This window comes from Haemaphysalis longicornis, unplaced genomic scaffold, assembly GCF_048455015.1.
Source record: "Haemaphysalis longicornis isolate Haplotype H1 unplaced genomic scaffold, Haemaphysalis longicornis Haplotype H1 scaffold_1, whole genome shotgun sequence".
NCBI classification, from domain to species: domain Eukaryota; kingdom Metazoa; phylum Arthropoda; class Arachnida; order Ixodida; family Ixodidae; genus Haemaphysalis; species Haemaphysalis longicornis.
The window spans coordinates 318,925,758-318,947,612 of NW_027526203.1; the positions used below are offsets into that span (position 1 = coordinate 318,925,758).

The window sequence follows — 21,855 nt, forward strand, 5'->3', positions numbered from 1 at the left end:
CAAAACCATGGTAGTCCTCGTGCGACTCAGCAGTGTTCTTCATTAGCTCCTGAAGCGCAAGACAGAGGAGCATAGCTTATCTGGCAGCCTTTTATCCTATCAACTCCTATTTGCCTTTTTCCGTTCCACAAAAACAAGAAGAAAAATTCTTAAAAGATAGCTGCAGCAAGACCATCAGAGTGGTTTCTTAAGCAAGTTGGCCATTCATTGGTGAAAATAAACGGAGCAGGGATGAATGACTCACAAAGTGTACATAAGGCACCGTCGTGTTCTGTCTACTTTGCGAGTCCTTCATCCCTGCTGGGCTTATTTTCCCCTGAAGATCCTCAGTTTAGTCAGAAGCGTACATATATTCAGTGCATGTTGCAGACCACCTATCTCGCAACTCACAGGGCCGTCCTGTTTTGGGAGCAAACGATCTCATGCCCCCCCCCAAGGGATTGAAAAAAGGCTGTGGCTAGCGTTCCGTCCAGGCGGAACGGAGCTCTGCGGGTTATCCTTCCGTCCAGACGGAATACAAATGAGAGCTTAGCGCTCCGTCCAGACGGAGCCGGCGTGAAATTTGTACAGTTCCGTCCAGACGAAAGCAAAACCGGCTGATTAGACACCATGCTCATTCTTCAGATTTGGTGTAGAGGGTGCGCCTCCGACAATGGTGCTCTTGTACCAGGTTCGATTCTCCTTGGACATGCTTTATTTATTTTTTTTTCGTGGTTGTGCCAACGTTTAGTAACAGCTAACTTCGCGCCCACTTTACAATTGACGCGGTGAGAGCAGTCAGTCTTGATTTTGTACTCAACCGGTCGCTTCGCTACCGCTCACCAGAGCCAAGGCCGACGTATCCATCGCCAGAGTTCCGTTCATCTGTAGTTCGTAATGGTGATCACTAATTAACGGTTATTCTGGCTAGTCAATGAGCGGAAGCGGTTCATTCGGCTGGGTAAATATCAAGAAAGACTGCTCTCGCTGCTGGTTGTGAAGCGGGCGTGGTCGAGGTAGCGGCTTGGAGTTCCGTTTGACAGGGTTAGAGTTTGTATGGAGACTCGGCGTAAGTAACCCCATTTAAGTCTAACCGTGGTTACTAAACCTTAACCGCGGTTATCGCAAACTGCGGTTTTGGCTGTTACAGGCGAAATTTTAAGTGTGGTGACCGCGGTCACTTGGTTGTGAGCGTAACAAAAATAAATTAACACACTTTTAACTTCACAATAAAAAACAAAACGGAAGCAGTGTAGACAAAAGGAAATATCGTTAAACGAGTCGCTTCAGACCCAAACGCAACGCAATCGCGCGTGGCGAGATTTAGGAGAGGGGCTTCCACAACAGCTCGCAACCGGCTTAGTTTTCTCGTGTTTGCTCGGTGTTGGGAACTTTAGGCTTAGCATCGCGGTGGATATTTGACCGCCGGTCCGCCGCTATAGTGAACTAGTTCACTATATCGCCGCTATCTCTACAACTGCGAATTACAATCCATAGCACAATTTTTCACCACACTAACATCCACTTTCTCGCATGTGGAAGTTCTTTTCCGCGATCAGATTGATTTCGAAGAGCGGCGACAAGCTGTTGCTGCTGTGGTCTGTGCCGGTTCAAGCCGGTTTCAGTGCCGTGCGGGCAGGCACGCCGGCATGTTTGCAGGCACGGCCGACGCGCACGCCAATCGTTTCCGAGTGCTGAAAACGTACCATGATTGCCTGCTTTGGCGAACGACGGGCAGAATTGACAAATTTAGCACGGCTTTTGTCGTAGTTGATCGGGTGAATCGGGAAACGAGCCGCTGATGACTGGCAGTCGCGCTGACTGCGAGAGCGACGCAAAGAACGCAAGCGCCTCTTGGGGGCAGCTTTGGGGCGCCCGCTATTTGAGAACCTTCGTTTCCTCCGAACGCCAGGTGCTTTTTTATTTTTAGTTTTTTTCACCTCCGCTGATGCGCTGCAACTTCCGTCCCAGCTGACTTGTGCGATTTTAAGCACTGCGGATGCGGAAACTGCGGTTAGCGTGACCGAACTGAGGTGGCCGAGCTCAGTGTGCATTAACCACGGTTAGCGGGGTAACCGCAGTTTCGTTTGTCGTGTAACGCAGCAAACTGCGGTTCGCTTAACCATGGTGAACTGTGCCCGTGCAACTAGGGTATTAGTCCGATCAACTTTGTTAATTTTTACCCAACCGGTCAAACCGCTTCCGCTCATTGACTAGCCAGAGTCACATTTGATTTATAATCACTCTCAATGAGATGATCGGGCGTCAAACGAACCGCCAAGCTCGACCACGCCCGCTTCACAACGAGCAGCGCGACCAGTTTTTCTTGATATTTACCCAGAAGAACGACCCCCTTCCGCACATTGACTAGCAAAAATAACCGTAATTAGTAATCACCATTACGAACTACAGATGATCGGAACTCTGGCGATGGATACGCCGGCCTTGGCTCTAGTGAGTGGTAGCGGAGCGGCCGGTTGAGTGCAAAATCAAGACCGACTGCTCAGTTAGCTGTTACTTAACGCCGGCACAACCACGCAAAAAAAAGCATGTCCGGGGGGGGGGGGGAATCGAACCCGGTACAAAAGAGCTACAAGAGCACCCTTGTCGGAGGTGCCCCCTCTACACCAAATATGAAGACTGAGCGTGGCATCTAATCAGCCGGTTTTGCTTTCGTCTGGACGGAACTGTACAAATTTCACGCCGGCTCCGTCTGAACGGAGCGCTAAGCTCTCATTTGTATTCCGTCTGGACGGAAGTATAACCCGCAGAGCTCCGTTCCGTCTGGACGGAACTTTAGCACTTGTATATCGTTCCGTCTGGACGGAACGCTAGACACAGTCTTGAAAAAAAGCATGATACACCCCAATTTCATAACTTCTTGAAAACTCACTGTGTCCAATTTATACCTTCGACAACTGGACCACAGCAAGTCATGAAAGTGGTAATCAGAAACATTGTTCAAGACCTTCCAGTATTTTTCCAGTTCGAACTGTCAGACAAGCGAATTTCAAAAGTGGTTTTGTACCGACAAGTAAGAGTTCCAACAGGCAAACGAAGCTGTGCTACCAACATGGATTATTTATTTTGTAGGTGGAGATCAGTGTTAATTATTACTTGCTTGAAGCATTGTGTATATGCTAACCAATTCAATTTCTGCAGTTTTTCTTCTCGTAATAACATCATAAATCATATTAGGAAATTTTTTTTTAAATTTTAGTAGAAGTAAATATCTTCTTACTTAGTATGCAAGTGGAACTTCATTCCATGGTGTTTTTTCAACATGCGGTCATTATGCCTTCACTGCAAGTGTTCTTAACTTTCAGATAGTCACCTGTACACTATGCTTATAGGCTTCTGGCCTGCATGCATCACACAGTAAAGTTTACACAGCATCACACATTTCACTGTCAAACTCTCCGCATACTTTTCTGGAAGGCATCGTTTTTTTTTCTGATGTTAGAGTCGGCACTGCCTCCCTGTGAGCAGCATCATTATAATAGCAGCCACTCTATTGCAAAAAGATGTCACGCATGAGCTTGTATCACTTGACTGTGTTTCTCAGCACCATGGAATAGTGGCCCCCATCAGCTCAAACTCACCTTGAGTAGCAGGTGATACTTCAAAACCCTTTGCATAGGTACAGAAAGCAGGTCCGGAGTTTGAATTTTCCGTCATTAGCTTTTTGTTGGCAATTCTGTAAAAGGCAATTTTAAAATCACCGGTAAAAGCAGAAAGCAAAATCTATTTGTCTATGGCCCATTTCTTCCCTACGAGGCCGGACACACCGTGAAAACATTAATCGATTAGAAATGATAGATAGATAGATCAGAGCAGCTGGCAGCTTTAGATAAACTTCAAACCCCTTGGTATTACTTCTAGGCAGCTTTAGATAAACTTCAAACAACTTGGTATTACTTCTAGAACTGCATTACTGTGCATTAGCGCCATACAAAAATCGCACAGTCACTCAACTGCAGCTTAGCAGCTTGGTGTCACAGCCTGACTAGTGCCCGTCGGGAGAAAATACCAATTAGAAGCTTTAAACAAACTAGCTCCCAGCCACACGATAACCACTGCTAAGCCCGCAACACTGATTGCATCTGCAGCAACTGCCTTCAAAGCAAAAGCAAAAGCACAGCTGCCTTCCTTGCCCTCGTCCAGAAACAACCGTTATCTCACCAGGACAGACTGGTTGACGAGCTGCTTCTTGGAGCACAGTTCGTCAATTTGCTCCTGAGCCTTTGGCAGGTTGGAGCAGTAGTCGCCGTAAACGATGAATTTATCCTTCCAACGAAGGAAACAATCGCTGATCTTCATGTGCTGGGGTGACAAGCAAGCCTTGTGTAGGTCTGCGTGGAAGCCCGCATGAGTCTCTGCGAGTTCCTGCAATTAGGATACAGGAATGGCTATATCAATGTTGAATTTGCTCTCTCTAGGTTATTTTTACATCTCACTCTCTCTCACACACACATACACACGCACTGAACCAGTGCGTGTGTATGTGTGTGTGAGAGAGAGTGAGAGAACTAAAACCAGTTACAACCACACAAATGTGGTATAAACTTGGCCCCGTGCGGGCTAAATGTTAGGACAATGTGCGACATTATAAATGTTTCATAGAAAAAATATTTTCACAGATCCACTTGGCCATTCGGGCTCCAGTTTAACAGTGCAGGTCATATTTAGGTGTCAGAATGAAATGACCTCCCATTTTGTAACACTAAAGGGATATTTTTATACAAGAAAAGAACATGCTCAAAAAGTAATCCACCATCAGGCTACTATTAATGCACAGTGGCAATGTAAGAGATTTCTTGTTTTCACTTTCTAGACTTTTCTGAAAGAAACACATGAGTACTGTGGCTAAATATGGTGAGATACGGGCTTGACCATGAATTTTTACCTCCAAGTGGAATTTGAGCAAGAATAAGGCTGCGTTCCGATCAAAGTAAGTTATTTTTTTCTAAACTATATTGATGTAAATCAAAGTACAATGTTTGACTTCAGTGCTGCCACAATTCTATGAAAACTTTAAAATGTGGCACAGAATAAGTTTTGTAACTTGCTTTGAAGTGAATGGGGCGATGTACCAGCTCAATAAAGTAGAACCGGCAGCACCATTCCTACAGTTTTCTTCAGGCATAAATAAACCAAGTGCATCTTACATAAGTGCACATTTTAAACCCTTTCCACCAGTGCTAATGCCCATCAGGCTCGTAGTCATTGAACTTTGCAGCAGTTGTTGAAGGTTCAAGGAGAATAGGCTCAATAGTGACCAACTGCCAGTTTGATACAGGTATCAATTAAGGGTATCCTTGCTAAATGACACAAAAACAGGTGAGAAAAAAAAATCAAGGCAAAAAAAAAAAAAAAAGCAAACATGTACTGACCTTGATGTGCTTAAAAATAATCTCGTTCTCTTCAGCTGTAAGGACATCCTTTAAAGGGCGCATAAAATCCTTGATAAAAAAAGAGAGAAAAAGAACATGTTCGCTTTATGCGGGTCTCATATGCTGAGTCTACTGAAGACAAAAAGAGGGAACAAATGTTTAGAAAGTGCAACAATTGAGAGACAAAAGCAGTGGCATGAGAGAACACGTCCAGTGTCGTTCTTGCAATTCGACTTAAAGGGGCCCTGCAGCTGGGCAGACAAAATGCTCTTGTTCTTTGTTTCATGCTTAAAAGCACAGAATGATACTCTGTGATTTGCTCACTGCAGCGGATACTTTCTGTATTACCCGCTTTGCTTTTGCTGCAATTTTTTTATAAGTGGCCATTGAATACTTTTATTGTAGCAACTAAAAAGAAGCCAGCCGCCAGCGGTGGTTTTTGCCAGTGAGATGCACACACACAAAAGTGCCCAAAAACATTGGGGAAGAGATAAAACCCTTTCAAACGAATTTCTGAGTTATCTGAAGCACATACAAAAGTAATTTCTGGCTCACACGCTGCGGGGGCTCAGTGGCTAAGGTGTTCTACTGCTGAGCACAAGGATGTGGGTTCGATTCCCGGCCCCGGCGGCCGCTTTTCTGACGGAGGCGAACAGCAAAAACGCCAGTGTGTTCCAGATTTCGGGGCATGTTAAGGATCCCAAAGGGGTCAAAATTATTCCGGAGCCCTACACTACAGCGCATCTCATCGCCTGTGAAGCGTCAGCGCATTAAACCCCACAATCAATCAATCAAAATCAAATCAATTTCTGACTCGCGTATATCACGGCCACCTAACCTTAGGACTGGATATGCTGATTGATTAGGACCTAGAAGTGCTTTGGATGTTGCAAAAGTGTCTCAGGGGCCCTGCAATATTGTGCTTCACACCCCATAGTTTCAATATAGTAGCAACTTGCCGAACAACGTGCTCTGATAAAATAGACTTGTGAATTAACAGACATGACTATGGATTAGTCATGCAAAAGTATTAATCAAGTAGAGCCAACATTTTACACCATTCTCTAAAAGCATACAGCATAATGATATCATGCCCATAATAACATGCATGAAAAAGAAAAAAAATTGTACATAAATTCTGGAAATTATCTACTAATGCATTAGCATCAGTAGATAATTTCATGTCTCACTGCATACGACTCCTTCAAAGCAACTGCATCAACTGTGCCATAATGCACTCCAGTCACTGTTTCCAGTTTTTTGTTTTTTTTTTTAGCCATAACTGCATTTCCCCCCACCATCCTTTCCTTCTTTTATTCTTTGCCATTTTGTTATGACCTTGATGCGGTGACGGTGTCACCAATTTTCTTTACTGCCACCAATCACATATTACCATTATTAATGTAACCATTATCAGATTTGACAATCAGTTCAGCAGCACCACAGAATTTGTCTCAGCCCAAACACTTGTGATGCAGGCAACTAAGCATCCAAGCCATCCTAACACCTTCTCTCTCTGATAAATTTTGTTTCAAATGTTCTTTATTGATCGTAAAGCAACCAATCATCTACATTTACACTACTATAACTATTAAACGTCATAACTTTGCCAACTCCACATTTTTGTGCAGATAAAATGCATTAGACTTTTTGCATTACAGACAGATTTTGCTGTGGTACTCGCCAAAACCAGCTTACGCATTACCAGTACAATGATTGGGTGCCTTAGTATTTTATCCACATTCCTTTCACCTCTTGAAGAGAGGTTGACCCATGAAGGGTGAATAGTCTGAGGCATGAAGGTAAACAACACATATGCATCTATCAGATGTAATCAACGTCAGCTAATATAGTTGCATGTTAATGCAACAACAGAAAAACAAGCAAACAAAACAATGAGTGGTACTCACCCGAGTGATCATATTGAGAGCCTCAATGTAGTTTTTTTCAGTTTCTATGAGCTCTTTAATGCAGTAGTCTCGTTTTTCTAAAGGTGCTGTAGGGGCTGCAGCGGGGACCTAGGGAAGGACAAAAACAGAACTTGGAGCGCCTTGAGTGGCAACTGACAGCATGCAATGTGCTCCCCAGCCAAATACCCTTCGTGCAATCAAACAACAGATAGGCTAGAACATATAATTGTATTACTTTGGCAATTATGATTTGTTTGTAATTATACCAAGTTTAGTTTTAGTAAATAGGACAGAAAGGACAAAAAATAAACTGCATAAAGAAACCCTGGGGCAATGCTGTAATAAGCTACAATTATTAATTTTGCCCAAAACACCCGTTCGGCAGAAATAAACAATTTCCGAGTTGTTAAGACAGCAAGCACAACAAATGAGCATGCAGGAAGGCCCAGCACTTTTAAGCAGCATTACATCATTAACAAGGGACACACTAATGAATAACTTGCCCATTAGCCCACTTGAACACCACATTAACTATAGGTGGATGGGCTTGATCGGTGAACCTTATTTGTATGCCCTATGCATTTAATAAAGGATACCAGTGGTACCTGTTTGAAAATTTTTTTCATGCGGTAGGCAAGATATAAAGCGGAAATCATGAGCAAATGAACTGATGTGATAAGATATAAAATTGTGACAACTGCTAAAATTAAATTTGATCAGTGTACCTCAATTACACAACATAGTGCACGTTCGCATACTTGTGGAGTGATCATTTCAGCTGTAGCAACATTTCCAACAAAAAGGAAGAAATTGCATATAATTTTTCCCTTTCTTCATGTGGATCAACAGCTATGAAAATATAAAATGACTGCCAAGAAAATTTTTACAGTTAACCAGGATGCATACAAAATGTATATTCTTCAAGTGATAACTTTCGGTCCTATGGTGCGATGAAAGAAATGGAATTATTTTAATAAGAAAGAATTCTCATTGGTTCCTCTGGAGAGGACTATTTCGCATTTAAAGTTGGATGCTAACAGTTTTCCATGTTTTAGGTTCGGGAAGCCAAAACTGATTGGTATAGCACATGACTGGCGAAGCACATGATGCACTGTAAACAACTGAATATTTTTCATTATGTATTATGCCATCACTACCTTTATTATAGATTCATTTTTGTAGTGCATCACGCATGGCGTATAGTTCATGAAAAGTGTGAAATTCATTCCCTATTTTGTGCACAATACTGCCGATGTTAAAGCAATGCTACCTAAATGCAGAAACATTCAGTTTTCCCACTAACAAACAAAACTTGTTTACATCTCAGGTTTACGTCTATTCTACATTACGCCTGTTCTTGTTTACGTCTATTCTACAGCCACAAATAATAAAAACTCATTCATTGGCAAATACTATATTTTAAAAATGGGCAATCATTCGAAGAAAACCCATTCAATCAATTGTTGCCTAAATGACAACCATAACCACTTCGTGTAACATACACCACATTGTATATGTGTACAAATGAAGGCTGTATGCACAGAGTGTACACACTTTCTTGAATTCTGTTGCAGCTCAAACATGTAATGCTTACTTTAAGGCTTTTAAAATACATCACTGGCTTGATACTCAGTTGAATGTTTTGGTTAAACAAGTTGGCTTTTTTTATTCTTTGGATGCTCTATTCCAGGTAACCTTAAAAGTGTTGGATTTTATTAAAATACAGCGATGACATGAAATTGAACCTTTTTTTCATTTACCCAGCGTCATTTTACAGCGCCTTATTTTATTAAAGAAGGCGAAAAAAAGAGAAAACATCTGATGCAGCCATTTGGATGGTTAACTAAAATGCTGCAGTGAAACTTGCTAACCATCAACTACAAGTTAGGCTATGTTCAGACTACCGACGTAACAGCTACATCGTGAGCCATGGACGTAAAAAAACGGCATGTCACGCAGTTCGGTTGGCTGAGACATGAAATGACGTCATTCTTTAAAGTTATTACGACAGTTGCGGCAACAGTCTGAACCCGGCCTTAGTACAATTGTATTACTGTGCAAGAAATGTAGCACTGCTTGAACTGCAGGGGCTTTTTATTTGTGTAAAAAAGGAATGTTTCTGCTGCAAAGCACTACCTCCCATAGCTCAAAAAGCTGCCTGTTACCAGAGCCTTCATGGTGTAAATACTGCTAGAATCCTCGTTGCATGCATTCACTCTAATCATGTAGGGCATTAGCAGGACGCATACCTGAACCCTCTGATATGCACAGAGGTCTTCGTAGATGTCCTCATCATCATTGGTGACTGCCTCGTACTCATACTCGCCAAACTCGCCAAAGGCCTCGTTGCTGACATGCACAAGACATGCGAGGTTGAGCACAAGCACACAGGGTAACACGGGCAGGGCGCAAGGCGACAGCACGCTTGGGCCACACAAACATCAACAGGCGTGCACTACGGCTACATCAGAAATCAGGGGCAAAACCAAGGAAGGTGGCTCGCTTGAAACGACCAAAGCAAATACATCACGGACAAAGGCTGGCATTGGAGCTGAACTCCTGACATAGCCATTCTTGTCACTTGTTAGACACTCCACCCTTTTACGGCAACCAAAAAAATAATCCCACAGCGACGCCTTGCAGACAATACGGTCTAAAAATAAGGCAGTTCAACAAATACACAGAAAGCCATAGACATGCTACGATACATGAACCATGCATGTGGCGCATGTCAACAATCAATATTCGAGCGTGTAAAACATTTAACTGAATCCCAGATGGAGGCTGGAAACCAAATATGGTCATAGTGTAAGTGCTGCTGCGTAGTTCTGTTGAAAGAAAACAAACAGTGATCAAGCAAGGTTGTGCTTCCTATGTATATCATTAGCTGCACCTCATGGTCCAAGTGACGTCGCCTATACTTCCCCAATACGACTCTAAGGGAACAAAACAAAGTCTGTCGCACTGAAAAAAAAAAAAAAAAAAAAAAAAAAAAAAAAAAAAAAAAAAAAAAAAAGACGGGTCATGCCAGCAAGCTGTGCAAGCACTGTAATCAACGACTGAATTCAAAGCAACACACGTGCCATTGGCTGCCACAACAATGACAGATTTGCGCAAACTGTCCATTTCCAACACAGCAGCCCAGATACAGCAGCGAATAGCAGGCAACCATGCTCTTACCCTTTATCACTTGATTTGACTCAATCAGTTGTGTAATATGTGTGAAGTCTGTTCGAAAGATGAGCTGCTTCTGCCTACTCCCAAAGGCAATAGGAACAGATACTTCTACATGTTTACGCAGGGTGTTTCAATGAATCTTGCCAAAAATTTCTTTCCACTGAGGAAGTTTATACAAAACCACCAATGCACAAATAACTAACTTGATAAAGGGTGTTATTTGGACAACTAATTTGCTACTTTTCTAATATTTGCCACTTAACCATTTTTGGTTTTCATGTCACTTGTGGCAATTATCAATTGCTTGTTACCAATTATTTAGCTGTTTTGGACGAATTCAGTGTGCACAGAAAAATGGGCCCACAGACTGCTTACAACGCATGCATGCAGGTCCCCTACCTTTAGCAGTTCCCTATTACGTTTTTAATAGCTCTTTCATGGCCCAGGTCCTCAATACTGCACTTTGTCACAGAGTGATGAATATTCAATCTAGACTTACCATGTATAATTAAGGATACAATACTTGGACAACATTATTTCACCCAAGAGCATAAAAGGTGTGCTCAAAAGTCCAAAGAAAATAAGAATGTCAACGCATTAATTTGGTGCAAGCTTTAGTGATGGTTAGCCCGTACTAAGCTTCAGACCTTATTAAACGAAACTTGAAACTAGGATGGTAAACAATTTTCATTAGGTATGGTTTCCCGAAGAGTGCACTTCATGGTTTTGTAATCACTTCCACTGCTATTTGACAAGGGTGAAATATTCCACTGCAGCTATGCTTTCAGAAATTCAAAGCAATCATTGATTACACATCCTGCACATTCCCTGCTTTCCCATAACCCAAATGCAAGAATGCTTTTCTTCTCTTTTTGGTCCATACTATGGTCATTGCAGTCTAAACGTGTCCTTCGCCGTTTTATAAACACCTGCAGCTCAAAGAGCACGCAGTTGCATGACCTATGCGAGAGGCACAAGGCTGCTCATCTTACACAGACACTTCACTGCAAACGCCACCTATGTCATTAAACAGTGCCACTCGCAAGCACTGAGGTAAGCCTGACTGAGCACGAGATGAGAACCATAGTTCAAGTGGGCCAGCACAGGCGTCAAAGATCAAATGATGGGTCATTAAGCCTGGTGAGGGCAAAACTGCAGCAGCACAGCAAGGAATGCGCTGCTGGGCACAAGAAGAGCCAAAAAATGCTGGGCCTTTCCATGAAACAGCAGAGAATGCGACCGTAGGTGCAAGAGCAGCCTGCTTCAGGCAGTGCACTACCTCGGTCACCCGTAGGGTGACGTAGCACAAGTCTTCGTACACATCCTCTTCGCGCGTTCGACGAGGTGTTATGGGAAAATCGAAGACCACCATCGTGTCGTCATTGTGGCTGGAAAGGACCGTGGCAGCATAAGTAGGGACAGCACATTACCAGAGACTGGAACCAAGGTTGCAACGAACGAGAATGAACTGCCCAGAAGCAAGACTTTTCTTTTTGGTGGTCAGAACATTTTAAATGCTATTAAAAAATGGTAGAAAAGGATATTTTATTGGTTTGGGGTAGGAATACATGGACACAGCACCCACCAAGAAAAATGCTCACAATAGCAGACAGTGCAGATTTTGTATTCAGCACCCAAACAACGGCACTGGCTTCTTAGAAAACAAGTGGGGTTTGATGGGTGCTACATAATGCCAAATATAGTTTGAAATATTACTGAAGCACAGAAAAATGTAGACTTTTTGCTGAGGATCAGCAATTGGTACAGTAATAATTAAAAACTTGTGTGTAGAACTAGAAATCTTTGAATTAAGAGGGTTTTAAAATTACCTGAAGCCAATAATGAACATTTTAACTCATAATATTATGAAAACAATATGAATTAATTATCTGAGATTTCGAATTAATTCATTTCGGGTTAAGGTTCTCGTTGATAGCATTTATTTTTTCCCACTTCAGATTTGTGTGGTCCAACACACCTTTAACTTATACACTGCATTGTAAGGTAGTTTACTTGTTAAAAAGAAATAGGAGAAGAGTTGGTAAAACAAAGAAACTATTCCTATTTACCAAAATTTTCTTTAAAGGAAAAAAAAGAAAAAAGAAGACGAACCAATTCAAGCTTGCCAGTGCTGTTTTACCACTGCCTGTTAGCTAAAATGTATCATGTTGTTTTCCTTATGACAATTGTATATTAGTTCATCCAATTAAAACCAAACAGTCCTCTGGGCCTGTTTGGTTTCAGTGGGATGAACCAATATAAAATTGTCAACCTGTTTGGGTTCAGCCACCACAGTGCACAGCTAATCTTAATTTCACTCAACTCGGTCGCTCATTTCAAGCCTGCATCCACTAAACGTTATGTCTAGCTCTTAGTGAAGTAGAGTAGTTATAACGAAGAATGGAATTGAAAGGCTGTAGACCACACAATCAGTTTTCCTAGTGCAGCACACAGATGTATTGCACTCAAAAATATTACGCAGAAGACGCAGTTTACACAAGCACGAAGCACACTTCTTTACAATAACAAAGGACATTTATTAGGGTGCCATAAATACAAAATACAACCTTGTTTATTTTGAAAAGAACTAGCTTTTGGCAATTCACTGAACTCCATTCCAGCCCCAAGAGATTTTTTTTTTTTAACCAAGATAACGTGATAAAAATTGAAAAAATTTCACGCTACTCAACTTGTGTTGGTTAACTGCATGTTGGCATTTAGTGGCACAATCAAACGAAACTAGAGACCCCACTTTTATGCCCCGTTACGCTTCTTGGTAGTGGCTTTGGTTGGTTGGTGCCAATCACACAAACAAGTCCCTGTGAACAGCAGGCCAGAAAATGGCTGCCGAGTCACCATTGCTTCATCTGTTTTCCTTCATATTTAAATTATTTGCCTGAAGTTTGCACAAAATTGGTATCACCGTCATTAAGACAAGGTAGCATTTTTATTTTTTTCTTAACTGAACTTGCATTCTGTCTTTATGGCGACCCCCTTAAGAATTTTTTAGAATGGGTATTGCTTATTTGGGAAAAACTAAACTTACCCTTATTGTAAAAATAAAACGAGAAAAAAGTTGATCTAACCCTAAAGCTTTTAAAAGTTTGTTTAATAAATCTTTGTGAACATGAAAACAGTTATGCTATGTTTTCCTTGAAATGAAATAGAAAAACAGCAACATGAGCTGTTCGGTACAGGTTCATTGTGAAAAACTGCGTGCATGAAACAGCCACACTGAAGAAGAGACTGGTTGGCAGTCGGCTTCAACTGAAAGACGACCATGGCCGGACAGGAGCGTGTGTGCTTTCACACGTAACAAAATTGGTGGAGTGTGACACAGGGGCTGTGTACAGTGTTCCCCTTTCCTGGTGGAAGCCCTACACCGAACAGAGAAGCAGGTGTTTTAATGTCAGATTAAGAGAACATGTGTCATCAGGTAAAAAAAAAAAAAAAAAGAGCCTACTTGCATCTCGGCGAGCATTCCCGCATGCAACTGTTTTCCGAATTCCGAAGTTCAAAGAGACAATGTGTTAGTATCGGTACAAGGATACATAAACCCGAGATTGTGGAGGCTTTCCACATCCTTGGCAGAGGCGGCACATGCATGTCTTTGGTGGTGGCTCCAACACAGAGCAAAAAAATGCCATCTTGCAGCCACGTTTTTAGGCACAAAGCAACCACGTAGGCACTTGTTAGCGGCTTTGGTGAAAATGGTTATGGTAGTGCTTGTTTATTGTTCTTTCCCTGTATCCTTCTCATTGTTCTATGCACATGGGATGGGATTACACTTTTATTTGCCTTTGTGAATAAAAGTGTAATTGATATCTGTGCTCGTGTTGTCTTTTTCTCTTCTTCAGTGTGGTTGCTTTGTGCACAGTTTTTCACAGGGGAGCTGGGTGTAACAAATCCCCCTCCTCCAAGCACCTTTCTGACCTAGCACTGCTAAGGCTACATGCGTGGCCTTCCCCTCCATGCTTTGGCCCACGATAGCTGGCCCATTTACATTTTGACACTCTACAGAATGTTATGTCCCTCCTGTAATCATCCGTTTCTTTTTTCTAACATTCTACTCCTCAAACCCCATCTGCGTCTTTTTTTTTAGATGAATTGAGTTCCAGGCAACATATTGTTTCCTTTTTATTTTAAGATTACCTGCCTACTGTCATCTAGCTTCATCGTGTACTACTAACCTTCCTTAGTACAAAAAAGGTGAGTTGTGTCAAACGGCTCAGGCTTAATGTGCACGAAGCCTGTGGGGTCGCAGCCATGAGCTACAAATCCTCTGCCAACTGCTTTTCCATTAGCCCATCTAAATACCCAGTCAATCAGTACAAGCAGTAGCTTGATTTAAAAATCAGTCATGTTAGACTTAACCACGTTAAAACCAGTGAAGCCATAGTGTAGTTTACAACTGTTTTGTACGGTCTTCTGGCTACCCCACCAAGAATTGCTGAAAGAAGTTACATGGCATTGTGAACTGATAGATAGCGTGTCTTATGAGAAGTGGTAGCAGCCTTAGTCGTCTGGAGAAGGTTTCAGCTTACCAGTACAAAAGAAATCGGTTCTTTGTGCCAGGCATTTTGATTTACACACCATCACTGCAAAAATGTGTATGAAGCTGGAAACACAGTGCTGCATGAACAAAGTGCAGATACGGGCTGTTTGTGGCAGTGCTGGCTATCAACACTATTCCCCTGAACGTGGCTGACCAGCTACAAGCACCTGCAGAACAAATCGATCAATAAACAAATGAATGGGCAAGTCGACACATTCTCAATGAAAATTTCATTCTAGTTTGCAGGGCCCTTGGGGAAAAGGGGGCCACCGCCAGATCCCCTAGTACACATGGAACCTAAGCGATGAATTCAACACTACATTTTTGTCTTCAGTTGAGCCAGTGGACCTGCGGATGCTTCATTTACGAAACAGAAAACTTGTGAAAGTTTTTAACCTTTCTCCCATTTACCAATGATTTCCAGTGTGATGTCGCTGCTTCTCTTTGCCTACAGCTGGTTTGGATGTCTCCTGCAACGGTTAATGCTGCTTCAGCAGTGTTTTCACCCGGCTTGGCACTTTTGTGTAGTCTGGGTTGTTGTACCAGCCCTTCAGGGGTCTTGAGCAGGTTTTCTCGCAACTGATTCATTCTTTCCTGCCGCGGCTGCATAGGCACTGCTGCTCTTCAAGGTGGCAGTGCTCACAGGTGTATAGTGCATTCACATTCATTTATGCTTTCTTTACCTCGAAGCTCTTAGAAACGGAAAAATGTGTTCGGCATAGGCATTGCCAACGTGCTGTTTGGAACATTCTCGGAACAATTTTCCTGCACATGCTAGGAAAGAAATTAGTATCACACATACTCCTGTGTAATACCTCACCAAAGCTGGTGGAAAAAGCACCCCAAACAACAGGCACTCCACCATCACCCAAGAGGGAGTATGGGTGCATGTGGTGCGACGAGCCAAACCAATGCCACAATGAGCGAGAGCTGGACGCCTGGAATGTAGGACGCTATATACCGAGGCACATGTCATCAGCACAATGACCAGGACCGATCCAAATAACGAAGACAGCAATACACACAGATGCCAAGTTTGACCAAGACTCTACCACCAAGTTAACACTGGTCACAATGTCAAATGTAACACAGAAAAAGCCCTGACTGTCTAACGCGTACACCCATGCCACCATGGACCATGGCATCCATCTTCACTTAACAACAAGGATACATGTAGCAGCTGCATCATCGCCGTGCAGTACAACCATCATCATCAACTGCATCCTGCCTATCGTTGCCGCCGCTACCGCACCCAGTTCCAGGGAGGCGTACACACCCTCAATTAACGTAGAAGGCTTCATCGGCGGGGTTCAAGGTCCCGCTCTTACACACAGACTAAGGCAGATGTCACGAGATCAGTTTTGTATTCATTTTACACTAATTTTGATTAATTTCAAATAATTATAGCTGCAAACAACGTAATGGAATAGTCTGTGTACCTCTGAGTGTAAAGATGACTTCAGCCAATTTAAAGTACAAAAAATGTCCTGACCTTCTTGATCAATTAAGATATGTATATCTGATACATTTGATACATTAAGCATGGAACTTCAGCTGTGATTCCCATCTCCTGGGCATGCAGCAGGTACTTGATTCAAGCAGCTGTCAATGCGCTAAAAATCAGGCCCCCTTCACCACGAGATTTCTGCTTGGAAAGACAGCAGGGTCACTTTTTCCTTACATTAAAGGTTTGAAGCAGTGGCATCCCTCTGGTGCAGTCTGTCTGCAGTGATGGCGTCCAGATGATGGAAAAATAGCTGCCTGTACCACTTCAGTATAAATGTGGCTCAAACCTACACAAGCACGCCCATAAGATTGACTCGCTTGTGGACTTGACAGAGGTGGCCACCATAAGAGGACAAGGTCCACGAGGACACGACTCACCACACAAACACCTGCTGCGCCGCATTACCCGATGCGTTGCAGAAGCAGAGGCACTTCTTTCTCATTGTGCCAAACTAATTAGGCAAGTTGAATTAACCGACTTTTCACTCACTCCTTGGACAACTATCTGAAGTGGTCAAGTGCATGCCAAACAGCCAGGCACATTTTCTCGTTTCTTTTTACTGATAACAAAAAGAAAATAACACCCATGAAATGTTATAAAACATTGTTCCTGACAACAGACTTGCACTTGAGGACCAGCGTGTGGCAATGCTTTCAGCCCAACATGCTTTTGCGGTATAAGTAATGCAGAAGCTACAAAGGGCCCATAATAGCAAAACACAGATGTTGGCATCAGTATCAGTAGAAGTTCCTGCACTACTGAATACAGTGTGTTCCCCCCCAAGAGAAAATGGTAGCTGGGGCCAGCTGGTTTATGGTTAGACCAGCTGGGCACAGCTGGGAATTTAACCATAAGCCAGCTGGGACCAGTTACATTTTCTCTAGGGCTAGTAACACTTGCTATGAACTAAAACCCTAAAGCGGGCCCGAGTGGGCATGCACAGAGCCACGAGGAAAAATGGGGAGTGCCTCTGGTTACCCCGGTTTGATTTCGGCATGCAGTGCGCCAAGCTTTGCAGACAGCAGAACATCATGAAGAATTCAAGTGGTTACTCAGCACTGTTGGACATGTTTTTTCATTCCAAACTATAAGAAGCACTTGGGTGTTTTTGAAGTTTTTAGAATTTAATTAAGGAAAGACCCACGAACAGCCCCAAGTGTCAATGCGTATGCCAAACTCATCAAGAAAGCCTCGCTTATACAAACAGATCTAGAGGCGTAAATAAAAGGTACCAAAGCAGTGACTTTTTGACAATGCATTAAACTAAGTTCTGCCAAATGCCATCAGACTGAAACGAGACCCTAACAAGAGCATCAGCAGACCAAAATACAGATGATGGAAATGTAATGGTAATCGCCAACGGCGCCGGGAAAGAAGATCGGGCCGATGGCCATGACCATATTCAGCGAACACAAGCCATGTTTGGTGCATGGTAATGGTTTTTAATACACAAGTAGGGTGAAAAAAAAATAAATGCAGGAAACTACGATGACACCGGTGGTTTGAGAGCCACTCAAGGACTCAGCTCCAAGGCCATGAGTTACCACCGGCCGGGCGATGGGCAAGATGGCGGTGCGAGGCCTAGGTCAGCCTGCTAACAAGCGCTGCCTCGTGGTCCATCCTCCCGGCCATAGCCGAAGTAGGCTTGTCAACGAGCGCTGCCTCGTGGCCCACCTTGCTTGCGCGCCGGTCGTCCACGAGTGGCGCGCCTTTTCTCGTTTTCTGGGGCAGCGCGGCTCCGACGACGCCGAGCAGCAACCGGCGCCGGGGCAGCGCGGTTCCGACGACCCCGAGCAGCAACCGGCTCCGGGGCAGCGCGGCTCCGGCGACCCCGAGCAGCAGCTGGCTCTGGAACCGAAGTACGCTTTCGCCCGGACGCTTTCGGCGGGCTTGCGTTGGCAGATGTCGTGGCCTCTCGACGTGCGCGCTTGGCCACCAACCGCGCAGACACTCTTCGGGTGGTAGCAAGTCCAGAGGTCCCTTGGGCTGGTTGGAATCCCTTCGGAGCCGCCGGACGGCGACCTCCATGGCGGCGAGCTCGTTCTCGGGGCATCGCAGCGGGCACTTCGCCAGTTGGAGCGGCCTTGTTGGGGCGCCGTGCCGCTGTCTTGCCCGACGCCGCCTCGCTTTTTCGGCCACGCCTCGGCATGGTTGAAGATCACAGTTCAAGCGAAGATTTGAACTAGACGCTTGGACAAGTGACGAGCAAGGAGCGCCGTAAGTCACGTCTGAAGGCTGCGGATGCGTTCTAGAAAATTCGATGGGCACGAGAGTACGCTACGTGGAAAAGCTGCTGCTGATGATGACGAGACTCAAGAGATAGCACAAACGGGGTGTTGCAACAATGGGCCTCCTCGATTTACCAGTCCTGGACGGTCCGCGGGCAGTCCTAGGACTGCACTCGGACCGGAAGCCCCATGGGAATACATGGGAAAAACGAGCGCCGGATCGCGTCTCAGGCAGTCCGCGTACGATCCGGGACTGATAATAGAAGCCCAATAAATGAGCCTCGTCAATTAATTTTCCTGCGCAAACCGCGTCCTTAAGGGGATTGAAATTTGCACGAAGGTCATATTTCATGGTCTATTTACCAACAAACCAACCCAAATACCGATGAGTTTTTTTGTTTTTTCAAGAAAACGATTAAAAACCTATTTTGGCCTATATGGGCGCTAAGCTTGCCGGTTTAATTTTTTCGCCACGGGGATATATGTAAAAGAAGGGGCTTAGTCACCGCGCATACATAAACAAATTTTATTTAAAAAAAAACGTGGCAGGAAAGAAACAATCTTTCAACGAAACAATTCAACCTTCGTGCAAGGTTTGGACACAAGCAAGCCAGCCGTTTCCCTTCAAAAACTTTTGCAAAGAGGGTCATTTAAACAGCCTGTAACTAGGTTTTCGACATTTCGGTTTCAAGCGAAACAACCCATGGAAGTTTGCCGCAGCCATTTCAGAAGATTTGGTCAGACGCATTTGTGGTACAGCGGCGAGTTCGAGATCCTATGACGCCATGAAGCACGTCGCAAAATCGCAGACATTCCAAATACAGATTCAGTACGGTGTCCTTGGTACCTTATTTTGTTATTGATGAAAACAAAGGCCACTAAGTGGCGCCTGTCCTCAATTCCTTCTTCCGCGTCTTATTGAGGGAGGTGGAATAAACTTTTATTGAGCACAAGAGGGGTTCTCAGACTCCTACGTCCAGGAGGCCGCGAGTCCGAGCTGCGTCCATAGCTCGTTGCTGATGGTCGCTGTCGCCCGCACCGCTTGTCCACTGTAAACTACCGAGTTACGCTTGTGGCGTCGCTCACAAAATCACTACATAATCTCCTATAAACGGCTAGCATGCTTTGGTTCTTTTCTGTCATTCCTTTGGCTTTTGTACCGTTCTCGCCGATGCCATGGTCATTATTCAAGGTAGCCTTCCAATGAGCACAAGTGACCAAATATGGGTGCCGTTTGTGAGTACAACAGGGCTAGCTAGCTCGGCCAATTTTTAAGCGAATATCTGCACCGCAACGCGCATGACATGCTCCGTTAATGTCGCAATCAACCTCAATCTTCTGGTTTTATCCAAGAATCAATCTTCAAACCGCGGTACAAACACCTCTGTGGGCTAACAAAATTTACCGAAGTAGGCTTCGAGGTCGAAGCGCGATAGAGCACCCTCGACGCAGCAAACGCTGTGCGCATACGAATGTATTTTTGGACATGCACACGACAATCCAGCCGATCAAATCAGGTATCGTGCGCAATGCCATGTTGCATTGAGCGAAGGTACCGTCATTTGTAGTTTCCAATTAACCGGTGAATTCAAAGGAATGTGTCGTCTGCGCCGCCACAGTACGGTGGAACGGCTCCACCAACCGCATGCCAATAAAAATCGAGAAAACCAACCCAAGTCTTTCTTTTTAGTTACCGGGCGAAAAATCCGTACGGGCTCAGATACGAGCTCTGAAAATCTCAGTGCGAAAAACACACTTTACGCTATTTGACGGCACGGACACATTTTATTGCTTTTGTTGGGTCACCAGGAATGCAGACGATAACAATGGAACATCGTCACAGCATACGGGAGGATAATTTCGAAGAATAAGACATACATCACAAAGAAATTTACTTCAAACGCGAACAAGTTTTTCACGTCCTAGTAGCAAACTTGTACACACTAAATTTTGTGTGCACACTGCTGGACGTTACCTACACACAATCCTGTAATACAGAGAAAAATGCAGCGAAATCTTCCATTAAATTTATTGTTACACCACCTACCTTAACAAACATTACACACGACCGATGCCGGTATAAGTTGCAATTAAAAGATAGCTTGATTTACGGCCGCAGGTAGCTAATATCTGCTAATATGGACCTCGTGCGAAACTCTGTCTCGTGCACTGTAGTTTCAAATAAACATGTGGCGCCACCTGGTAGCGGTGGTGGAATTTTTTTGCAAATAAAATATACATACAGCAGTTCGCTATGGGCCTCAATTTGAACAATAACCCCGTTGTATTACGTTTATAGTTGTGATATTCATAGAAATATTCTGCTGACGAGTTGTGCGGAAATACAAGCTGACGACAGTACAAGGATCAGCTGCCTGCGACGCCGGCGTGCACAAAGACCCGAGAAGAAATAAAAAGAACAGATCCATAGGTGCATTTGCGTATCTGCACGCTACTTGGCGTAAGACCGCGGCGAAAAAATGCCGTGTATTCAACAAAACGGAACGAGTCTTATTTTTGTAGCTCCTCAAATGGCCTCTGGTGTCAGCATAACTGTGCACGCATCAGAAAATACATGGAGCATCCATATGCATGCTTCCACTGCACGTAGTCATACCAGCAAAATATAAAGAACGCTTTAAAATGAAAACATTAAAAACGCAAATGTTTACGCTACACAGCGACACAACGATAAATAGATGGGCACCCAGCAGCCACGATTCGGAGGCTCGCATCTACAGTTTAATTGAAATGACTCAAATATCTCAAACATATGTTCCTGAACAACTTGTAAATTGAGTTTGTAGTTTGCGTTTCGGCCACAGTAGGTGAAAGGAAACGAGTTCAAGTGGAGTTTGTTGCGCAAAATATTTTTGCTGACAAAGATAACATGCATGCTCACTATTCACGCTGGCATGTAGTTACACGAACATCACCTATAACTCCATCAGCTTTGAAACAATTTCCACTATTCCGAATAGTCTTTTTTTTTTTTTTTTTTTTCATCGGCACTCCGAATGCGAGCGGAACTATTTGTGCACAATTATAGCTCCTGTTGTGCGCTCTACCATATCTGTGCCCGTGCCTATGTCCAGCGATAAACAAC

General features: G+C 43.7%; 1 protein-coding gene across 1 annotated transcript in view; it reads right to left on the reverse strand.

Annotated features, from left to right (window-relative positions):
* Vav (Vav guanine nucleotide exchange factor) overlaps positions 1-21,855 on the reverse strand; it is a 235,227-nt gene that overhangs the window by 42,608 nt on the left and 170,764 nt on the right. Inside the window, 7 exon segments of the mRNA XM_077691052.1 lie at positions 7-49; positions 3,582-3,637; positions 3,640-3,676; positions 4,162-4,365; positions 5,373-5,441; positions 7,283-7,390; positions 11,739-11,847. Of these exon segments, the coding sequence (XP_077547178.1) occupies positions 7-49; positions 3,582-3,637; positions 3,640-3,676; positions 4,162-4,365; positions 5,373-5,441; positions 7,283-7,390; positions 11,739-11,847 (626 nt within the window).